The sequence below is a fragment of the Salmo trutta genome, chromosome 28 (assembly GCF_901001165.1).
Source record: "Salmo trutta chromosome 28, fSalTru1.1, whole genome shotgun sequence".
Taxonomy (NCBI): domain Eukaryota; kingdom Metazoa; phylum Chordata; class Actinopteri; order Salmoniformes; family Salmonidae; genus Salmo; species Salmo trutta.
In genome coordinates, this window is record NC_042984.1 from 7,896,071 (window position 1) to 7,916,404 (window position 20,334).

A 20,334-nucleotide genomic window follows, 5' to 3' on the forward strand; every position below is an offset into this window, starting at 1 on the left:
TTTCATATGCCCCCACTCCCCTCTCAGGCCTGTTGGGTAACCAGCATTGGCTTCTCGATTGGAATTTTATATGATTAACACAACAACAACAACAAAATATTCTACAACCAAGTATTTGTAACAGATATTTGTAATCCAATTGCCTTTCAGGGAGCATGGTGAGCATGACATCATATCCACAATCTGGAATAGAACAACTACCAGATCGACCTCTTCAAGGTCAAAAAGACTAGGTCCTGTTTTTTGACAGATGTGACATAGTTCCATTTAACAGCACATTATCTGGGGAACCCAGTTTTTAAAGCACTTTTATTTTGCAACCATAACAACTGTCTGACGCATGATAAATAAAGCTGAAATAATTTTTAAAATGACGGAAAAGGCTTGTACTACTGCCTAGTAGGTACAGAATACATGTTGCCTCTAGACAGGAAAAGGCTTGTACCTTAGCCTAGTAGCTACTGAATACATGTTGCCTCTAGACAGGAAAAGGCTTGTACTGCTGCCTAGTAGCTACAGAATACACTTTTGCTTCTAGATAGAATCAGGCAGTCTTGAAATTAATATTGTACAAGATCATGTATCCACCATGCTGTGCCAAGACAGGGCTTGCTACAGAGAAGGCAAGTCTCCATCTGTCCCAGTTTACAGGAGACCTCACCCCACACATGACAGTTTACAGTAGACCTCACCCCACACATGACAGTTTACAGTAGAACTCACCCCACACATGACCGTTTACAGTAGGCCTCACCCGACACATGACAGTTTACAGTAGACCTCACCCCACACATGACAGTTTACAGTAGAACTCACCCCACACATGACAGTTTACAGTAGACCTCACCCCACACATGACAGTTTACAGTAGACCTCACCCCACACATGACAGTTTACAGTAGAACTCACCCCACACATGACAGTTTACAGTAGGCCTCACCCGACACATGACAGTTTACAGTAGAACTCACCCCACACATGACAGTTTACAGTAGACCTCACCCCACACATGACAGTTTACAGTAGAACTCACCCCACACATGACAGTTTACAGTAGACCTCACCCGACACATGACAGTTTACAGTAGACCTCACCCCACACATGACAGCAGAGAAGATGGATATGCTAATAATTCATTAGCGGAAGAAAACTAAAACTAAAGTACTTTTTGGAGGCAGCTGTAAATGCTACGTTTTGCACAGCTAGCCTTGGGAAGTGGCCTTTTCAGGAGTATTTCAGCAGTTCTTCAGTCTCATCAGGATGACCTAATCATTTTATCCATCCCACCTGTTTTGGAGAGATGACTCTGCTAAACCTCTGCTGAGATACTCCTGAGAAGGCCAACCTCTGATGGTGGTGTTACACCACGATTCAAACCATCAAATAGTTCATTAGCATCGTTAATGAAAGGTTGTGGAAGTAACATCTCACCTTAAGCTTTGACTGAGTGCCGAGCGGATGTTTTCGCTACAGCGCTTTGTTGTTGGTTCATTATCTCGACTGCGCCTACTAGAGATGCACTTGTCTTCACCTTTCCTCCGTACTAGTAGGTGCAGAACACAGAATTTAAGGGAATTCTTTAATCCATTTTTAAGTCAGTTTGCTTTTTAGTGAGAAACTGGGTACTGTCTTGTGAAGACAAGATTCACATGTAGTTTTACATATTTTTTTAGCTTAATGTAAGTCTTGCATTCCAAGATCTTTGTGTATCTTGTTTAGCGACATTGACATTTATGTTTAGTACTTTATTACAGCCACCTCTGGGGGGAAAAAGGTGAACACAAACATGTAATATCTGCATTCATCCTCACACTGTTTTCTATAGCATGGAGTTTATCAACTACAGGGAGAATTGTAGAAAAATATGCTTCAGAGAAAAACAGCTTTTTTTGTTACATATCTCACATGCAATCAGTTGCTGCAAAGTGACAGATTTGTATATTGGTTGATCCAAAGAGATGACATAATAACAAACCTATTTACTTATTGTACAGTACATTGTATCTTTGAACTGTCATGTGTTATGTTGAAATGATTAAAATACAAACCCACGGTTTCATACTTTGGTTGTAAGTTTTACTCCTATGTCTTTTGAAAGGAGGATGGTTAGAACACAGAAAATTGGAAATGGACTAAACAGAGTCATGTTGAAAAAGGCAGTGTACATTCCTAGAGAGTCCTACACGACATGATTTGACACACTGGATGTCGCTAAGGGTCTTGTTGCTAGAGCTGAGCTAAGCCATTGGACAGCCGTAATTACAGTATGATGTCATACAGTATGATGCAGCTAACCTATAACTACACAGACAGCAACACTCACAAATACACTTCCAGGATACAGACTGTGCTATAACTCAAAAAATAGAAACTCAAATATGCTTTTTAAGATTTTTGCTGGGCAGCCACAAGGTTGTTAAATGTGTATGAGGGTAGCATACTATGATCCCACAATGTGTAATCTGATCCCTACCCCTCAAGACCCACAACATACAGATGAGGACAATGTGTAATCTGATCTCTACCCCTCAAGACCCACAACATACAGATGAGGACAATGTGTAATCTGATCTCTACCCCTCAAGACCCACAACATACAGATGAGGACCATGTGTAATCTGATCTCTACCCCTCAAGACCCACAACATACAGATGAGGACAATGTGTAATCTGATCTCTACCCCTCAAGACCCACAACATACAGATGAGGACCATGTGTAATCTGATCTCTACCCCTCAAGACCCACAACATACAGATGAGGACAATGTGTAATCTGATCTCTACCCCTCAAGACCCACAACATACAGATGAGGACCATGTGTAATCTGATCTCTACCCCTCAAGACCCACAACATACAGATGAGGACCATGTGTAATCTGATCTCTACCCCTCAAGACCCACAACATACAGATGAGGACAATGTGTAATCTGATCTCTACCCCTCAAGACCCACAACATACAGATGAGGACAATGTGTAATCTGATCTCTACCCCTCAAGTTGTATTAATCGTTTGGGATACACCGTCTAATGAAATGCTCCCTTGCAACAACAATAATAATAAATAATTAAAGATAAGAATATGAACATAAAGTACATGTCTCAGTAGAATAGAATAAATGTTTTAGCTTAATTATAATACTGGAAGGCACAATTTATAGTCTAATATTTACACGTTTTGGGGAAGGGGGGGATTGGAGGGCAAATGTTTAAATTGTGCAGTATTTAGCAATCAGAATAAGAGTCTGGTAGCTGTGTGTGTGTGTGAGAGAGTGAGTCAGTGCAGGTGGTCAGTTCAAGTGTTCCAGCGGTCTGATGGCTTGTAGATAGAAACTGTCTCTGAGCCTGTTGGTATCAGACCTCATGCTCCGATAGCATCTACCCGACGATAAGATGAACAGCTCGTGGCTGAGGTGTGTTGGGTCCTTGATGATGCTGCGTGCCTTCCTCAGGCACCGTTTCCAGTAGATGTCCTGGATGGGTTGGAGCACGGTCCCAGTGATGTCCTGGATGGGTTGGAGCACGGTCCCAGTGATGTCCTGGATGGGTTGGAGCACGGTCCCAGTGATGTCCTGGATGGGTTGGAGCACGGTCCCAGTGATGTCCTGGATGGGTTGGAGCACGGTCCCAGTGATGTCCTGGATGGGTTGGAGCACGGTCCCAGTGATGTCCTGGATGGGTTGGAGCACGGTCCCAGTGATGTCCTGGATGGGTTGGAGCACGGTCCCAGTGATGTACTGGATGGGTTGGAGCACGGTCCCAGTGATGTACTGGATGGGTTGGAGCACGGTCCCAGTGATGTCCTGGATGGGTTGGAGCACGGTCCCAGTGATGTCCTGGATGGGTTGGAGCACGGTCCCAGTGATGTACTGGATGGGTTGGAGCACGGTCCCAGTGATGTATTGGGTCGTCTTCACCACCTGCTGGAGGGCCTTGCGGTCGTGGAAGGAGAAATTCCCGTAGTAGACCGTGATGCAACTGGTCAGGACACTGGAGATGGTGCAGCGGTAGTAATTGAGGACTCGGGGGCGGAATGCTGAATTTCTTCAGCCGCCTTTAGGAAATAGAAACGCTGTCGCGCCCTCTTGACCAGAGTGCTGGTGGTGTTATTAGTCCCATGTTAAGTCCTTTGTGAATTGGATGCTGAGGAACTTAAAACTGCTGACTCTCTCTACTGCAGTCCTGTGGATCAGGGCATGTTTCCTCCACTACTTCCTGAAGTCAACAATCAACTCCTTTTGCATTGCTGAGGTTGTTCCACTTCCAGACAATATCCAGGAACTTCACACAGACATTGAAGAGGAGTGGGACAACAACCCACAGGCCACAATTAACAGCCTGATCAAACCTATGCGAGGGACACGTCAGTCATGCTGCATGAGGCAAATGGTGGTCACACCAGATACTGACTGGTTTTCTGACCCTTGCCCCTACTTGTTTTTTGTTATTTAATTTTTTTTTTATCTGTCACCAACAGAAGCATATCTATATTCCCATTCATGTGAAATCAATAGATTAGTGCCTAATGAATGTATTTAAATTGACTGATTTCATTATATGAACTGAAACTCAGTCAAAATTGTTACTTTTTATTCATTATTTATTTAAAAAGACAACAGAGCAAACAGGACAATGGAACTCCACAAAGCATTACTTTGGCTTTATCTATATGAAAATTACACACAATCCCTGCCGATCAAACATTTCTGTCAATAATAGCCTACATAAAGGAGACGTATTCAAATCCCAACATGGTATCAATACTTTATTAGTTTCATACATTATATCACTGGGTATTCTGTAAAGAAACAGGTTCTTAAAAATCATGCTTCTGGCTAAAACAATGACATGATATTTATATAGTCAGAGCCCCCACTACAGCAAAACGCAGCAATACAAAGTGTTGTATTTACACCGGCAACACTCATTCACACACATACATACATACATACACGGCGCCGGTCAGTCAAATGTACATCTGAAGAAAATCTCTCCTGAAATCTGTTTGTTGGGCCCAGGTGAGGAAGTCTGTCTCTGAATCAGAGAGAAGTGAGAGCTGGCAGCTCAGGAACACTTTGACACTAAAGCCCTGTTCACACTGGCAGTTTGAAGTGATTCAAATACAATTTATTCGCATATCCAATTCAAATCTTGTTATTTTTCCTGCAGTCTGAACAGCCAAAAAGTACATGGAATCTGATATTTCAAGCCACATTCCAAACCACCTTCCCAGCCATGGCTTATTCATTTGCCCTCAATTGGTTTTTAGACTGTTATTTGGCATATCTTGTTTCTTGCTGGCTACTCTGTTGAGTTTGACAAGAACATGTGGTAGCTAACTAGTTTGTTTACAAAACAAATTAGTGAATGTTCTAGAAAGTTAAAGAGCTACCTAGCTAGTTGACTGCTGTGACTAACCAAAAAGGACTAATTTTGAAAGTTGGATCATCTTGTCCTTTGAGGCTTTAAGTGTTTTTACACTATGATTTTGAATATTCAAAGCAAATGGGAAACTTCCATGACGACGCATTGTTGTCACCTTAGGTTGTTACATAACTTCTGAGTGATGGGAAGCAGGAACACCACCAATCAGACTACACCAAAGACCCCCGTCGTTACTACGACAACTAGCGTAGCCATGTCAGCCAATGACTGCTGTCTGAACACAGACATCTGATTTGGTAATTTGTAACTTGCTGTTCGGACAACAAACAGCATGTTGCTGTTGGAAAAAACAAAACTGATTAGAGCATTAAGACCTGCAGTGTGAACAGGGCTTTACAGAGGGAAGAAAAAGACTGATGCAATACTGACTGTGGAGGTGAACGTGTGTGAGGGCAGAGAATGAGAGAGACAAAGTGAGAAGTATGATTCACTACATTACCATTCACCAATGGTGAATGGAGTAATTTCCCCTCAGCACCTGTTCGATCCCCCTCTCTTCCAGTGCAGCTCTATCCCAACACCATCTGCTGGGCAAGACCTCCACCAGACTGTTGTATGGTTGGTTTTTATGCTCTTTATCAAGGAACAACTGGCAGGGTAATAAAATTGACCTAAAGGTCACATTCCTGAAAGCTCAGCTCTCAAACTTGAAGACACAGTTTCCTGGACCTAAATTATACCTATTCCTGGACTAAAAATGACCTTTCAATGGCAATTCTCCATAGAGAATTATGTTTAATCCAGGACCAGGCTTAATCTGGGTCTGTGGAACTGGCACATAGAATAAAGTAAATGGGAGTAAAATATGCCCATGATAGAAAGGTTTTGAATACTATGAATCCCATTCACCCAACTTTCATTCTGTTATGTAGGTCCCGGGTTAAAGCGTACAGGATCTTCTGCATTTCAGACTCCAGTCAGAGGAACTCCATCTACAAGATGACGAGAACCACTGGTGGGGAATTGTAACTGGGTAACAGAGAGTAAAACCCAGTGAAGGAGCTGCCCATTAATACAATAGGTTGACATCTAGTACCTTCTTGAACCTATCGACAATCTAAACCACATTGTCGATCTTACACAGCACTGACTTGTCTCGTGGTTTATGGGAAAACTGTACTCCAGAAGTTGATGGGGAACAACTGTACTCCAGAAGTTGATGGGGAACAACTGTACTCCACTTAGATGCTCAATGACAGAATCATGTTTAAGGCTAGAAGACATTGATGCTCAGGGATAACCGACAACGATAGATAACTTGTTAGATTAGCAGTGTCTCACTGACACTAAACTGTGTTCAACTCAAAACATTTAACATGACCTTTATGAAACCAAAGAACAGTCTTATCCTTTTCCCAAAAAATGCATAGTTCAATGGGACCATGGAGCTGTTTACATTGCATTACTAGGCAATGTGTCCAACCATTTTAAACACATTGTTACTCCTAGGTTAAAGCCCAGAAATTATATAGGTGATTTGAAGATGAGGAATACTACTTTTCATCAAAATGTACTTTCGCTCCATAACATTTCATATTTTAACCATCTTAAGCCAAAGTGGCTTCCCTGCCACATTCTTTCATGTAAGTAGTATTTAAAGAAAATATTCATTTATGTAAGTAGTATTTATAGAGAAAATTAATTTATGCTTCTCCACATTGAAATCTGGTCGCTTTAAAGATACATTTTAGACAATCTGTTACCATCATGTGAGAGAATTGTTTTCAGGGAGACAAATTGAGATTATGATTTTAGTTGTGGCTGAAATGGTCACATTTCAGTAAAAATATCGGAATATTTTAATATCCATGCCTGTTCCCATGTTAGATTTACATTTCCCAGCATATTTTCTGACAAAAATAATAATACTTATTAGCAACGTTACAAGTGTGACCTCCGAACCATCCTCTGACCATAAACATATCTGGAATAAAGATAAATAAACTAACTTTACAAAGAGAGAGAGTGTGTGTGTAAAAGAAGTCAGACTAAAATATCTTACTGATTTTAAAACAAAGTTAAATTCTGAACCAGTCCTCCTGTGGAACCCAGGCTCGCCCAACTCCAAAAGCAGAGAGTAAAACATACAGAGACTGTTTCATTTGACATGCTTTGGCCCATGTGTGTACAAGGTGAAACAGTAGAAAACAGACTGTCCAAGAGAAATCTCTGTCACTGGACGTCCAATAACAGAGGGAGGAAGATCGTTGCGTTTGCAGGCTGCGCCATCTTACTGTCGTCTCTCCATGCCTATTGGGGGGGGTCACTGTTCCACAAACACCACCTGACGCGTCCTTACACACACAAGCCAGTGCTTGCTGGACATAAAGAATAAAATGTAAAAAATGAAAAATAATGTGGCAAAAAAAAAAAAACAGCTGAAAAACTCAGTCGATTTTGACGGCAGCATAGATCTTCCGTATGAACATGTATGCTGCGTAAAAGCCGATTGTCCCTGTAAGGAGCCAGAAGGACAGGACCATGAGAGCCGTGTAGCCAAAGTACAACAGGGAAGGGATAAACTCCACAATGTCCAGCTGGAAGAGAGAAACACAACGTCAACTTGTTGTAAGACAGCTACCAGCCAATCTAAGCATTCAAAAGTTCATCTCAAAACGTCTTCGACGGTTACCTTGTTGACAAAGTAGAAAATAGCGTAAACAAGGACGTAGAAGGCTGAGCCCCCTGATACCAGGAAGGTCCTCCACCACCACCGGTAGTCCTGCAGGAGACAACACACAGTTGGGCATGTCTGTGACATCACAACTCACCAATCATACTACTAGACCTCCCGTCTCCAAGTTCTACTAAACTACTGTGGTTGAGAACTTATCTGAATATACACACACACACACAACAGGGCCCCGCCTCACCTCTGCACAGAGCTGGAAGTAGACCATGACAATACTAATCTGAGAGCAGGACACCACCAGGATGATGAACACCAGGAAGAGGAAACCAAACAGGTAGTAGAACTGGTTCTCCCAGATGGCCTGCAGAGAGATGATTTACAGTCAGACAACACCTCGTAGACCGGTGCCGCGTACGGCAGACACGGGTTAGACTCCGGACGGCAGAGACGGGTTACACTTCGAACGCGGACGGCAGAGACACGGGTTAGACTCCGATCAGATTTTTTTTACATTTCTGTGACCAATACTGGGCCGTTCTAGACATTCAGAATGGTAAAGAAAAAAATCCCTGCTGAGGACAAATAGAGAGACAACTGTACAAATGATCACTAACCCAAACAGGTCTAAAATAGAGCAAAACTCTGAACGTTACAACTTCCCCCGCTCTCCCCTTACTAATAGTGAGTGCACAACTTCTTCCCTACTAACGAATTAAGGAAGTTCTGACGAGCGCGACATAGTTGAGGATATTTTTCAATGAAAGGACAGTAATGTTAAGAGTACAGTAGGAAGCCCAGGTTTCGATTAAGCAATAAGGAACGAGGGGGTGTGGTATATGGCCAATATACCACGGCTAAGGGCTGTTCTTAGGCACGGTGCAAAGCATCCGACGCCGAGAAAAGACGAGACACAATGTGGTCTCAAAACAGAGACCAGTAATACAGACTGTAGCAGCTGGCTGGCACTGCTTTTTGGTTTGGTGTTTACAGAACAGTTGTGGCTTTTCAAATAATATCAGCTAGTCGAAATGCCCAAAAAGTAAGAAATAATATATTTTTTTGCTCTACTCTTGACCAATCAGAGTGAAGCAAAAAGCCACCACAGCAGATAGTGGGTAATGTGTCAAGACCATGTGACATCTAAGGTATCTCAATGCCCCGTACATAAAAACTACATTCTAAAGTTTGTTGTTTTATTAAATTATTTAGAATGTCATGGTATATCCTTGCGTGTAACAATGTAACATGGAAAATTAAAAATTTATAAAAAAAGCTTTTTCCATTGTGAAAATAGGCCTAAAAAAAAAATGAATGGAACAAAATGAAAACTCCTAAGTGTTTATACTAAAGTCCGTTGGGATATCTGATTAACTGCATCCATCCCTACTGGCGTCTCCCTGTTGTAACTTGTAAGAAACAAGATCTTCACCAACGACAGTTCGTCCTGCTCCTATTCCAACAGGCTATAATAGAACAGGAAAGGACTTCTACTCACACTGAAGATGAAGAAGAGCTCAATGAACATGGCACCAAACGGTAGAATCCCAGCCATCAGGATGCTTTGGAAAGAGAAATGTTATGACATTGCATTAGGATTAACAGTGATTTGATGACAAGTTGTGTGACTGGATCTGAGGAAACGTTTTGCTCCCCAGCAGGTATTCCCAAACTGAGGTATGCCAAATAAAAATGTGATTCACATTAAAAAAATACAAATATTTTTCTTCGCATTTTCAAACAGTCCATTTATATTTTCCAACGGGGCTATACATCTGGGTGAGGTCCACCGCCCCATGCTGAGACACACCGCCCCAGACCAGGACGGACCCTCCATCTCCAAATCAATCCTGCTCCAGAGTACAGGCTTTGGTGTGACGCTCATTCCTTCAACGATAAACGCGAATCCGACCATCACCCCTGGTGAGACAAAACCGCAATTCGTCAGTCAAGAACACTTTTTGCCAGTCCTGTCTGGTCCAGCGACGGTGGGTTTGTGCCCATAGACGACGTTGTCGGTGACGTCTGGTGAGGACCTGCCTTTCAACAGGCCTACAAGCCATCAGTCCAGTCTCTCTCAGCCTATTGCAGACAGTCTGAGCACTGATGGAGGGATTGTGCGTTCCTGGTGTAACTCAGGCAGTTGTTGTTGCCATCCTGTATCTGTCCCGCAGGTGTGATGTTCGGATGTACCGATCCTGTGCAGCTGTTGTTACACGTGGTCAGCCACTGCGAGGACGATCAGCTGTCCGTCCTGTCTCCCTGTAGCGCCGTCTTAGGCGTCTCACAGTACGGACATTGCAATTTATTTCCCTGGCCACATCTGCAGTCCTCATTTTTCCTTGCAGCATGCCTAAGGCACGTTCACGCAGATGGCAGGGACCCTGGGCATCTTTCTTTTGGTGTTTTTCCAGAGTCAGTAGAAAGGCCTCTTTAGTGTTCTAAGTTTTCATAACTGTGACCTTAATTGCCTACCGTCTGTAAGCTGTTAGTGTCTTAACGACCGTTCCACAGGTGCATGTTCATTAATTGTTTATGGTTTATTGAACAAGCATGGGAAACAGTGTTTAAACCCTTTACAATGAAGATATTTGAATTTTTACGAATTATCTTTGAAAGACAGGGTCCTGAAAAAGGGACATTTCTTTTTTTGCTGGGTTTATATTCAATGTGCGGGACAAAATTCAGGCTATGATTAAGAAGAGTTAGAGCTCTTCTCTCTGCATTAACAAAGACAACACACAGGTCTTTCCATATGTTTTTTTTTGTGTGCAAATGAACTGCCAAATGTGATATAGCGAAGCACCTGAGTGAGCTGAGTGCGCAATTACGCAGGGTACTTTCCTGAAACGGAAGACACAAACTGGATTCGTTATCCTTTTCATGCCCTGCCTCCAGTCCACTTACCGATATCTGAACAAGACAGCCTCATCAAAATTGCAACAAGCGGATCTGTAAAAATGTAATTTCATCAGAAGCCACTGCCAGATTTCTGGATTGGGCTACGCTCAGTATCCTGCCTTAGCAAATCGCGCTGTTAAGGCACTGATTGCAACCACGTACCTATGTGGGACTGGATTCTCGGCCCTCACTAGCATGAAAACTAAATACAGGCACAGACTGTGTGTGGTAAACGATTTAAGACTGAGACTCTCTCCAATACAACCCAACATTGCAGAGTTAAGTGCATCCTTTCAAGCACACCCTTCTCATTAACCTGTGGTGAGTTATTCACAATTTTTTATGAACAAATAAGGTGTTAAATGTAAGATGGAAACATAAAAAGCAAAATGATTGATTATTATTATTATTATTATTTGTCCCTGGTCCTATAAGAGCTCTTTGTCACTTCCCACGAGCCGGGTTGTGACAAAAACTCACACTCATTCTTATGTTTAATAAATGTATCGTATAGTGTGTGTGTGTGTGGCAGGCTTATAATGATGGCAACAACAAAAAACATTTGAGAGTGCGCTGACCCTGGTGCTAGAGGGGGCACACAGCTGGAGGTTGAATGTTTGAAGGGGTACGGGACTTTAACAAGTTTAGGAACCACTGCTCCAGAGCAGAGCAGTAGGTAGGCTTGACAGGAAACTCACCCCACAAACTTGTTCATGTACCAGCGCTGCTCAGGCACCTGGCGAGGGATCTGATTGGTGCGGACAGGGTTGTCGTACGGCTGCTTGCGGAAGCCAAAGTAGTAGCCCAAGTAGACCAGCGGCATGGAGATACCAAACCACATGCAGAGTAGAGCCAGCATGGTGGTGAAGGGGACCTGAGGAGAGAGGGGGAGATGGTGTGATTGATGTCAACACAAAACATCACAGTCCTAGTTCAACTAAGTGATATTGTCCTTACTATGCTGTGAAGTAGACAAACACCTGTCCTAGTTATGACGGTGAGTAAATGTGTTGTTGATATACAGTGGGCCCTATATATAGTGAATGTGTTGTTGATATACAGTGGGCCCTATATATATAGTGAATGTGTTGTTGATATACAGTGGGCCCTATATATAGTGAATGTGTTGTTGATATACAGTGGGCCCTATATATAGTGAATGTGTTGTTGATATACAGTGGGCCCTATATATAGTGAATGTGTTGTTGATATACAGTGGGCCCTATATATATAGTGAATGTGTTGTTGATATACAGTGGGCCCTATATATAGTGAATGTGTTGTTGATATACAGTGGGCCCTATATATAGTGAATGTGTTGTTGATATACAGTGGGCCCTATATATAGTGAATGTGTTGTTGATATACAGTGGGCCCTATTTATAGTGAATGTGTTGTTGATATACAGTGGGCCCTATATATAGTGAATGTGTTGTTGATATACAGTGGGCCCTATATATAGTGAATGTGTTGTTGATATACAGTGGGCCCTATATATAGTGAATGTGTTGTTGATATACAGTGGGCCCTATATATAGTGAATGTGTTGTTGATATACAGTGGGCCCTATATATAGTGAATGTGTCGTTGATATACAGTGGGCCCTATATATAGTGAATGTGTCATTGATATACAGTGGGCCCTATATATAGTGAATGTGTTGTTGATATACAGTGGGCCCTATATATAGTGAATGTGTTGTTGATATACAGTGGGCCCTATATATAGTGAATGTGTTGTTGATATACAGTGGGCCCTATATATAGTGAATGTGTTGTTGATATACAGTGGGCCCTATATATAGTGAATGTGTTGTTGATATACAGTGGGCCCTATATATAGTGAATGTGTTGTTGATATACAGTGGGCCCTATATATAGTGAATGTGTTGATATACAGTGGGCCTGTATGTAGGAGACTAGCTAGCTCACGGCCCCAGACGAGTGCTCTCCCCAGATGAAACAGTTGAGGACGAAGCAGATGCAGAAGACCACGGCGGGGTACAGAGTGGCCGTCTGCAGGCAGAGCGGAGGAGAAACAGTCCCACATGAACAGTAGGCAACAGGACACTAAGTTTAAGTTAAACATACAGCATTAGCCATTGATAGTGTCCATTTGTAGTACTCACACAGAAAGCTCCCTTCTTCCACCGATGACCTTTCAACGTGCGGTAGAGTCTGCCAGCAAAGTATCCACCGAACACACTTGAAGAGAAAACAGTCATACGGATGGCTGTCCCACAGCGTATAGACAGCAGACAGACCACAGCCAGAGGCCCAATCCCAAATGGACCCCTAAGCCCTATACTACACCCAATTTCTGTGGGGATATCTGAGAGGATTTGATAGGTGTTAGCAATATATACAATCACTCCCTCCACCACACCCTCTGACAAGCTAGGGGGAATTTCCCCCATATTGCTGATACTTATCAAAACGTCCACAAGTGCTTAGGGGTCCATTTGGGATTGGGCGAGAGAAATAAGGAGGGCGACTCTCTCGTGTCTTACCCCATGAACATAAACAGGAAGCAGGAAGTGGTCATCAGCGCCCCTCTACTGGAAGGAGACAGCATCCCCAACATGGCCACGACTACAGGACAGATAACACAGCAGCTTCAGCCCCATGTCACAGAGACAAACACTACCACACATTCATCTCCAGTTATGATGGATGGCCCATATCCAGACATTAAAAATACATGTCCTTGATGAAAATGCCAGTTGGTAGATAGAGTACTTTTGAAGAGGTTTTAGGAGTCCCGTTTACAGCACACTCACAGATAACGATGAGGATCATGCAGAAGAGCTGTATGCCTGAGCCCAGCAGAGAGCTGAGGATCATGGGATACTGTGGAGGTCTGAACACGTCACCATGGACATTCTTCCAGCCTGACTCTTCCATGGTGTCCTCCTAACGAAGACAGACATTGCTATTTTACAGACACTACCCACATTCATTCACAACATGAAGAATCAAAATACTCTTCTGGAGAGAGTGAACACAACATGTCGCATTTTGAAATCTCTGTAGTCTCACTTATTTAACTGAGTCTCTCTCTCTGCAGCTACAGACACAAAGTGATGCCAAAGCCATGTCATATTTAGCAGAGTGAGTGGGCTCTCTTACTATGTCATCCTCTCTGTTGTAGTTGGCGATGTCCTTCCTCAGGGTCCTGATGATGATCATACTGAGGATCCCAGAGAGGAAGAAGACCACCACCACGGAGTTGACGATGGAGAACCAGTGGATCTGCACGTCACTCATGGTCAGGTAGGTGTCCCAGCGAGATGCCCACTTCACCTGGCTCTCCTACAGGACAGACAAACGGGGTCCATTTCTATAGGAAGGGGAGTCCTAACGAGACCACGGTCTCTTTATCTAGAGAACCTTGCATTACAAGACATGCAATTACACAATCAAGGAGCGTAGCAAACAAAGAAAAATAGATTTAACAAAACCAAATGACCACATTCCTCAGTGAAGAGGTGCATTAACAACAACGTAGCCAGCTAAGTCAAGTCACATTCTATTGAAAGTGCATCACAACGTTTCACATTTTACAGAGGAACATTTAAATCTTTGCCGTTACTAAAAACCTAAAGATTGAACATAAAGAGAAGGGCTGTGCCGCTTACCTCCCAGTGGACGGAGTAGGTGAAGAGAACCTCATTGTCCTTAGAGGGGTCAATCTCCTGAGGAGCTGAGTTAGTGGCCTCGGGCAGGGCACATGCCCCCTTATCAGCCGCCTTTAGGTCTGTAGAGGGATCCATACAGAGAAAATTAACATATAGAAGGGGAAGGATAGAAACACACACTGTATTTCACAGGAGGTTGGTGTCACCTTAATTTGGGAGGGGCAATGGCTGGATGCGGAATAGTATCAACATCAAACACATGGTTTCCATTCGTGCCGTTCCAGACCTTATTATAAGCCGTCCTCCCCTCAGCAACCTCCACTCCTGTATTTTTGAATGCTTGTCACTGTGTTTACTGGGCTCAAATAACCCGTTCGTACCTCAGAAAGGACCCTGTGTAACTTACCCTCCACCTTGACACTCTGGGGAACCACCTCAAAACGTACAACTCTGTAGTTGTGCTCTTCCCCTTCCTCCAGCTTCTCCTTGTGGTAGTAGATGATGAAGGACAGGTGGTTGTGTAGGTAGAACTATAGAAGAGAGACAACAGACTGTAGGACAAGGGGTTGTGTAGGTAGAACTATAGCAGAGAGACAACAGACTGTAGGACAGGTGGTTGTGTAGGTAGAACTATAGCAGAGACAACAGACTGTAGGACAGGTGGTTGTGTAGGTAGAACTATAGCAGAGACAACAGACTGTAGGACAGGTGTTGTGTAGGTAGAACTATAGCAGAGACAACAGACTGTAGGACAGGTGTTGTGTAGGTAGAACTATAGCAGAGAGACAACAGACTGTAGGACAGGTGTTGTGTAGGTAGAACTATAGCAGAGACAACAGACTGTAGGACAGGTTGTTGTGTAGGTAGAACTATAGCAGAGACACAACAGACTGTAGGACAGGTGTATGTAGGTAGAACTATTGCAGAGAGACAACAGACTGTAGGACAGGTGGTTGTGTAGGTAGAACTATAGAAGAGAGACAACAGACTGTAGGACAAGGGGTTGTGTAGGTAGAACTATAGCAGAGAGACAACAGACTGTAGAACAGGTGTTGTGTAGGTAGAACTATAGCAGAGAGACAACAGACTGTAGGACAGGTGAGTGTGTAGGTAGAACTATAGCAGAGAGACAACAGACTGTAGGACAGGTGTTGTGTAGGTAGAACTATAGCAGAGAGACAACAGACTGTAGGACAGGTGAGTGTGTAGGTAAAACTATAGAAGAGAGACAACAGACTGTAGGACAGGTGGTTGTGTAGGTAGAACTATAGAAGAGAGACAACAGACTGTAGGACAAGGGGTTGTGTAGGTAGAACTATAGCAGAGACACAACAGACTGTAGGACAGGTGTGGGTAGGTAGAACTATTGCAGAGAGACAACAGACTGTAGGACAGGTAGAACTATAGCAGAGACAACAGACTGTAGGACAGGTAGCTGTGTAGGTAGAACTATAGCAGACACACAACAGACTGTAGGACAGGTGTATGTAGGTAGAACTATTGCAGAGAGACAACAGACTGTAGGACAGGTAGAACTATAGCAGAGACAACAGACTGTAGGACAAGGGGTTGTGTAGGTAGAACTATAGCAAAGACAACAGACTGTAGGACAGGTGTTGTGTAGGTAGAACTATAGCAGAGAGACAACAGACTGTAGGACAGGTGTTGTGTAGGTAGAACTATAGCAGAGAGACAACAGACTGTAGGACAGGTGGTTGTGTAGGTAGAACTATAGCAGACAGACTGTAGGACAGGTTGTTGTGTAGGTAGAACTATAGCAGAGAGACTGACTGTAGGACAGGTGGTTGTGTAGGTAGAACTATAGCAGAGAGAGGACAGAATACAAAACACCCTAAAGCAGGGTTTCTTAAACTATGGTTTGACTTGGGACCCAAAGTAGGCCCTGGGCATGTGAGGATTGTGAGTTATCTATAAATCACACACTATTTTTTATTAATTTGGGTCGTTGAAGGACGAGTTGGGTCTTGGGTGGACGGTCAAGTTGTCATTTGGGCCTCAAGCTGAAAAATGTTAAGAACCCCTGCCCAACAAGATCGGTTCTATAAAAACTAATTTTATATCTAGACAAAACCCTGCTGTCGTTACCCACTTACTTATATCTGAGAAGTGTAGGGGGTCAAATAGATACAAGAAGGATTCAGAGTTCCACTCCCCTAATCTCATACAGATGTGTCCATGCTCTCTCTCCATCCTTTAGTTAGGCCCTTGTAAAGAGGTTCAGTACCTTGTTGTTGTCAGTGAAGCCCAACCTGTAGCCGTGTTCAAACTGAACATCCTTCATCACCTCCTTGTCCTCAGCCCCTGCCTCTATGTTGGGGTTGAACTCCAGCCGCGTAGCCACTGGGAGGTTGTCTGCAATGCTGTGGGAGTTTATAGACAGGATTAACATGGACCATGCAGCAGCATTTTACACAGTTACCTGATAAATCCGCTGCCTAATTGTATTGATCCAATGGGAGATGATTCACAGGCACGCTGACTGTTTCTTAAAAAGGTGAGAAAGAGTAATGAGGAAAGGGAACTCACAGGTGAACATAGTACTCCTCCTGAATTCGCTCAGCCACCAGCTTGCTCTGCTGCACGTTGAGTTTCAGCTTGGCACAAACCACCTCACACTTCTTGTCCTGGGTCATGAGTACCGAGTACAGGGTGTTGACAATACGGTCCCCGCGTAACACCTCCCCTGCACACACAGAATAACACGTCAGTAGGACTTCCTGGTGAGGGCCTTGAGGTGGAACAGATTATTATAAATCACATACAAAGACAAATCATCAGCAAATAAACACAGTTACACAAGCAAACAGTAAACCTTCCAAACAGCGACACAAGACGCTTGGAACAACACATCTGCATGAGAGGAGAGCAGAGAGAGATGCTTACTTACCCAGGTTCTCTGCTTTGTAGACCACTTTATCAGGCAGACAGAAGGGCAGGGAGTAGTATTCATAGGGAAGCTGAGTCCTGGAGCTGGTCAGCTTCACGGCCTGGCGGGGGGAAATCAATATGCACATTCATTTGAGTGACTGACCTGCCAACTGCATGCAAATAGGCTACACAACCAATACTAGTTTCCACCTCAGCCTGCCTTGGATAGCCTTTGCGCTAAACAGGCTTTTGTCCATGTATCAAAATTAAAATAACATGCATCACACTTGGAAAAACAAACAATGCCAACTTAGTAAATCCATAAAAAGCCAAGGCAGAAACAAACACAGCCAAAAAACAGAGTATTATGCTGATTAAGCATAAAAAGGCTAAGAGTAGGACTCGTGTCTGCTTAGTTTACCTTAATCTCTACAGCACTGTTCTGGTGGAAGTTCATTGGAGCAACTCCAGGCACGTAAAAGGCCTGGACTCCTCCAGGCAACATAGACAACAGCAGAAGGGCCAACCACGTCGCCTGCAACACACAAACGGACTAGTTGCATCTTGGGAAATTGAGCAATCAATGGAGAGTGGAGACACCGTCGGGCCATGTAAGGTGAGACACATTTTCCAACCTGAGATGATGGTAATCAGATTAAAATGTAGTAGGTTTATTGGTGCACAGTACCAAGCACAATCCAAGATGACTCAATCACTTACACAAAACTTTGAGACTGTACTTGGCATGGACCTACAGTATGGCGCATCTAACCAGTTAGTGGCTAGACCACCACTGATGGTATAGAAACACAATATTTCAACATGATCTTGTGGATTATTTAGTGTATGCTTAAGGGTGTTACAATAACACTGCATGACAAATATTAGAACAATACATCATTTTACAGCTAGGGTGGGAGGTCACCTTAGCCAGGGTTCCCAGATCCAGGTTAAACCTAGTACTGGACAACAACAAAATGTACAGATGGGAAATTGCATTGAAAGTGCTTTTCATCCAGGAGGCTCAATCTGTGTCCGGCAAACCAGCCCTGTGCAATAAATCCTAAATATTAGCAACAGGGAGTAGTAATGGAAAGTCACATGGGGGTAGGTTATATAAATCCCTTTCACTCAGATTGAGAGAGCACAAGATTTAGCAGGCAAACATAGGTCTTCTACTAAAACTAAATGTTACACCAGTCAAGCTGGATTTTCCTTTCCTGTCTGGAGTACTTCCAAAACCACCTGATCCATGACTCTAATCAGACCATAACTATTCTGCATTTATGGGGATGGGTTGGGGACGAGCATGAACATTCTGTGATAGCAGTGAAACGTCTAAACACTGAAAAGACACATGTTGATAAAAACAATAACAAAACCAAACAACCCAATGTAGCCGAAGTTATCTTATTTATCTCGCTTCAAATGATTAATTTGTTATCCAGCTACAGGTGTTAGTTAGCTACCTCTGTATAAGAATGAATAAAACCATCTCCACACTCACAATAGCTAACGTTAGCTAAATAGCTAGGTGACATCATTAGTAAATTGTTTTGATGTGAATGTCAACTAAATACGCCACATAGATACTCGTCAAGGAGATAGCCTTTAGCTACATTTATATAATACACACATCAACGCGGAAATGCATAGCTAGCTAGTTGCCAGCCACATTCTACCTAGCCAGCGAACCATCATAGTTAGCATCAACCAGCTAACGTTAGCTAGCTAAACTGGCTCTGGTGCTCGAACTAGCCAACTACCACATGAAAACGATCTGCTTTGCATTCTCAGTTACTACAACGTTAAGAAAGCGTATGCGTAGCTAATGTTAGATTATGATTGAGACTAATTAACTAGCCAAGTTGGCTAGACAGATAACAGCCCAGCTACGCAAAAGCCAAGGGCTACGAAGTCAAGTATTACTATAAACTGTCAACCGTAACTGTAACCGAAATACATTTCCTTTCTGATCAACATACACATTAAGAACTAAGGAACATTACTGTATTGTGGATTTACGCTTGAAAACTAATTTGACAAGTTAGCTGGTTAGCGTCGTCAACACTAGCCTACTACTAGCACTTCTGCACCATTGACAATCCAACAACGTAGAAATACACCACATTTAAATACCGTTAAATCATAACTTTTTATTTCACTTGATAACGTAAACTCGGATATAAAGAATAACACAACAATATGCTTGTAGTTGAAGGTAGACTGTGAAAACTGCCAGATGTTTGAAGAACAAAATTGTATTGCTTCCCACTTACCATCGCCGCGGCCGCCATCTTGAATACACGTGTCATTCGTGACGTGAAAGGAACTAGTATCCATTCACCCCGGTCGTCATGCAGAGGAGACTGGCGAATCAGTGATGCCAATTTAGCAATTTTGTTGCTAGATTTAGAAACTTTTCAGACTACCCTGGCAACTTTTATTTTCAAACAGCACCTAGCAACAAATTTAGCTACTTTAAAAAATGTATTTGGAACTTTTAGCAACTTTTGAAAAGTGACTCAAACGCTAAAACGCATGCATTTTCCCTCTAAAGGACACAAACACGATTTTCTCTGTCACACACTCAGTCACAACACACGGGCATGCCTGCAAAAAAGCATTGTGAGTGACGTCAGCAGCAGGCGCTCAGCTCATCCACAGGCAGCAGAAGGCCTGCAGCAATTTCAGCAAATTTCAAATCATTGTTGGCTGACTCAAGCAGCAGTAATATGTGTTCGACGAGACAAACCCAATGAATATAGTTGGTCACGAATGTTTGATCTTGAACAGAACTTACAACATCAATCAACATGTCTCAATCAAAA

The 20,334-nt window shown here is 43.0% G+C and overlaps 1 protein-coding gene across 1 annotated transcript; it reads right to left on the minus strand.

Moving 5' to 3' along the window:
* Positions 1 to 4,584: 4,584 nt before the first annotated feature.
* LOC115165368 (transmembrane 9 superfamily member 4) lies at positions 4,585 to 19,862 on the minus strand. The gene is made up of 17 exons (XM_029718449.1): positions 19,783 to 19,862; positions 17,925 to 18,038; positions 17,523 to 17,622; positions 17,162 to 17,318; positions 16,860 to 16,995; positions 15,021 to 15,144; positions 14,615 to 14,733; positions 14,106 to 14,288; positions 13,757 to 13,889; positions 13,487 to 13,568; positions 13,106 to 13,181; positions 12,909 to 12,992; positions 11,676 to 11,851; positions 9,575 to 9,638; positions 8,321 to 8,440; positions 8,080 to 8,169; positions 4,585 to 7,984 (listed from the first exon to the last, which is right to left on the minus strand). Exons 1-17 carry the CDS (start codon positions 19,816 to 19,818, stop codon positions 7,835 to 7,837), a joined length of 1,944 nt encoding a protein of 647 aa, XP_029574309.1. The 5' UTR covers positions 19,819 to 19,862; the 3' UTR covers positions 4,585 to 7,834.
* Between the last annotated feature and the right edge of the window lie 472 nt (positions 19,863 to 20,334).

Excerpts from the sequence above, each read along its gene's own strand:
- LOC115165368 (XM_029718449.1), bottom strand. The coding sequence starts at position 19,818 with ATGACACGTGTATTCAAGATGGCGGCCGCGGCGATG. Across the intron at positions 16,996-17,161 it reads GAGGAGTACTATGTTCACCT|CATTGCAGACAACCTCCCAG; the intron begins GTGAGTTCCCTT and ends AAACTCCCACAG. Across the intron at positions 7,985-8,079 it reads TTTTCTACTTTGTCAACAAG|CTGGACATTGTGGAGTTTAT; the intron begins GTAACCGTCGAA and ends TCTCTCTTCCAG.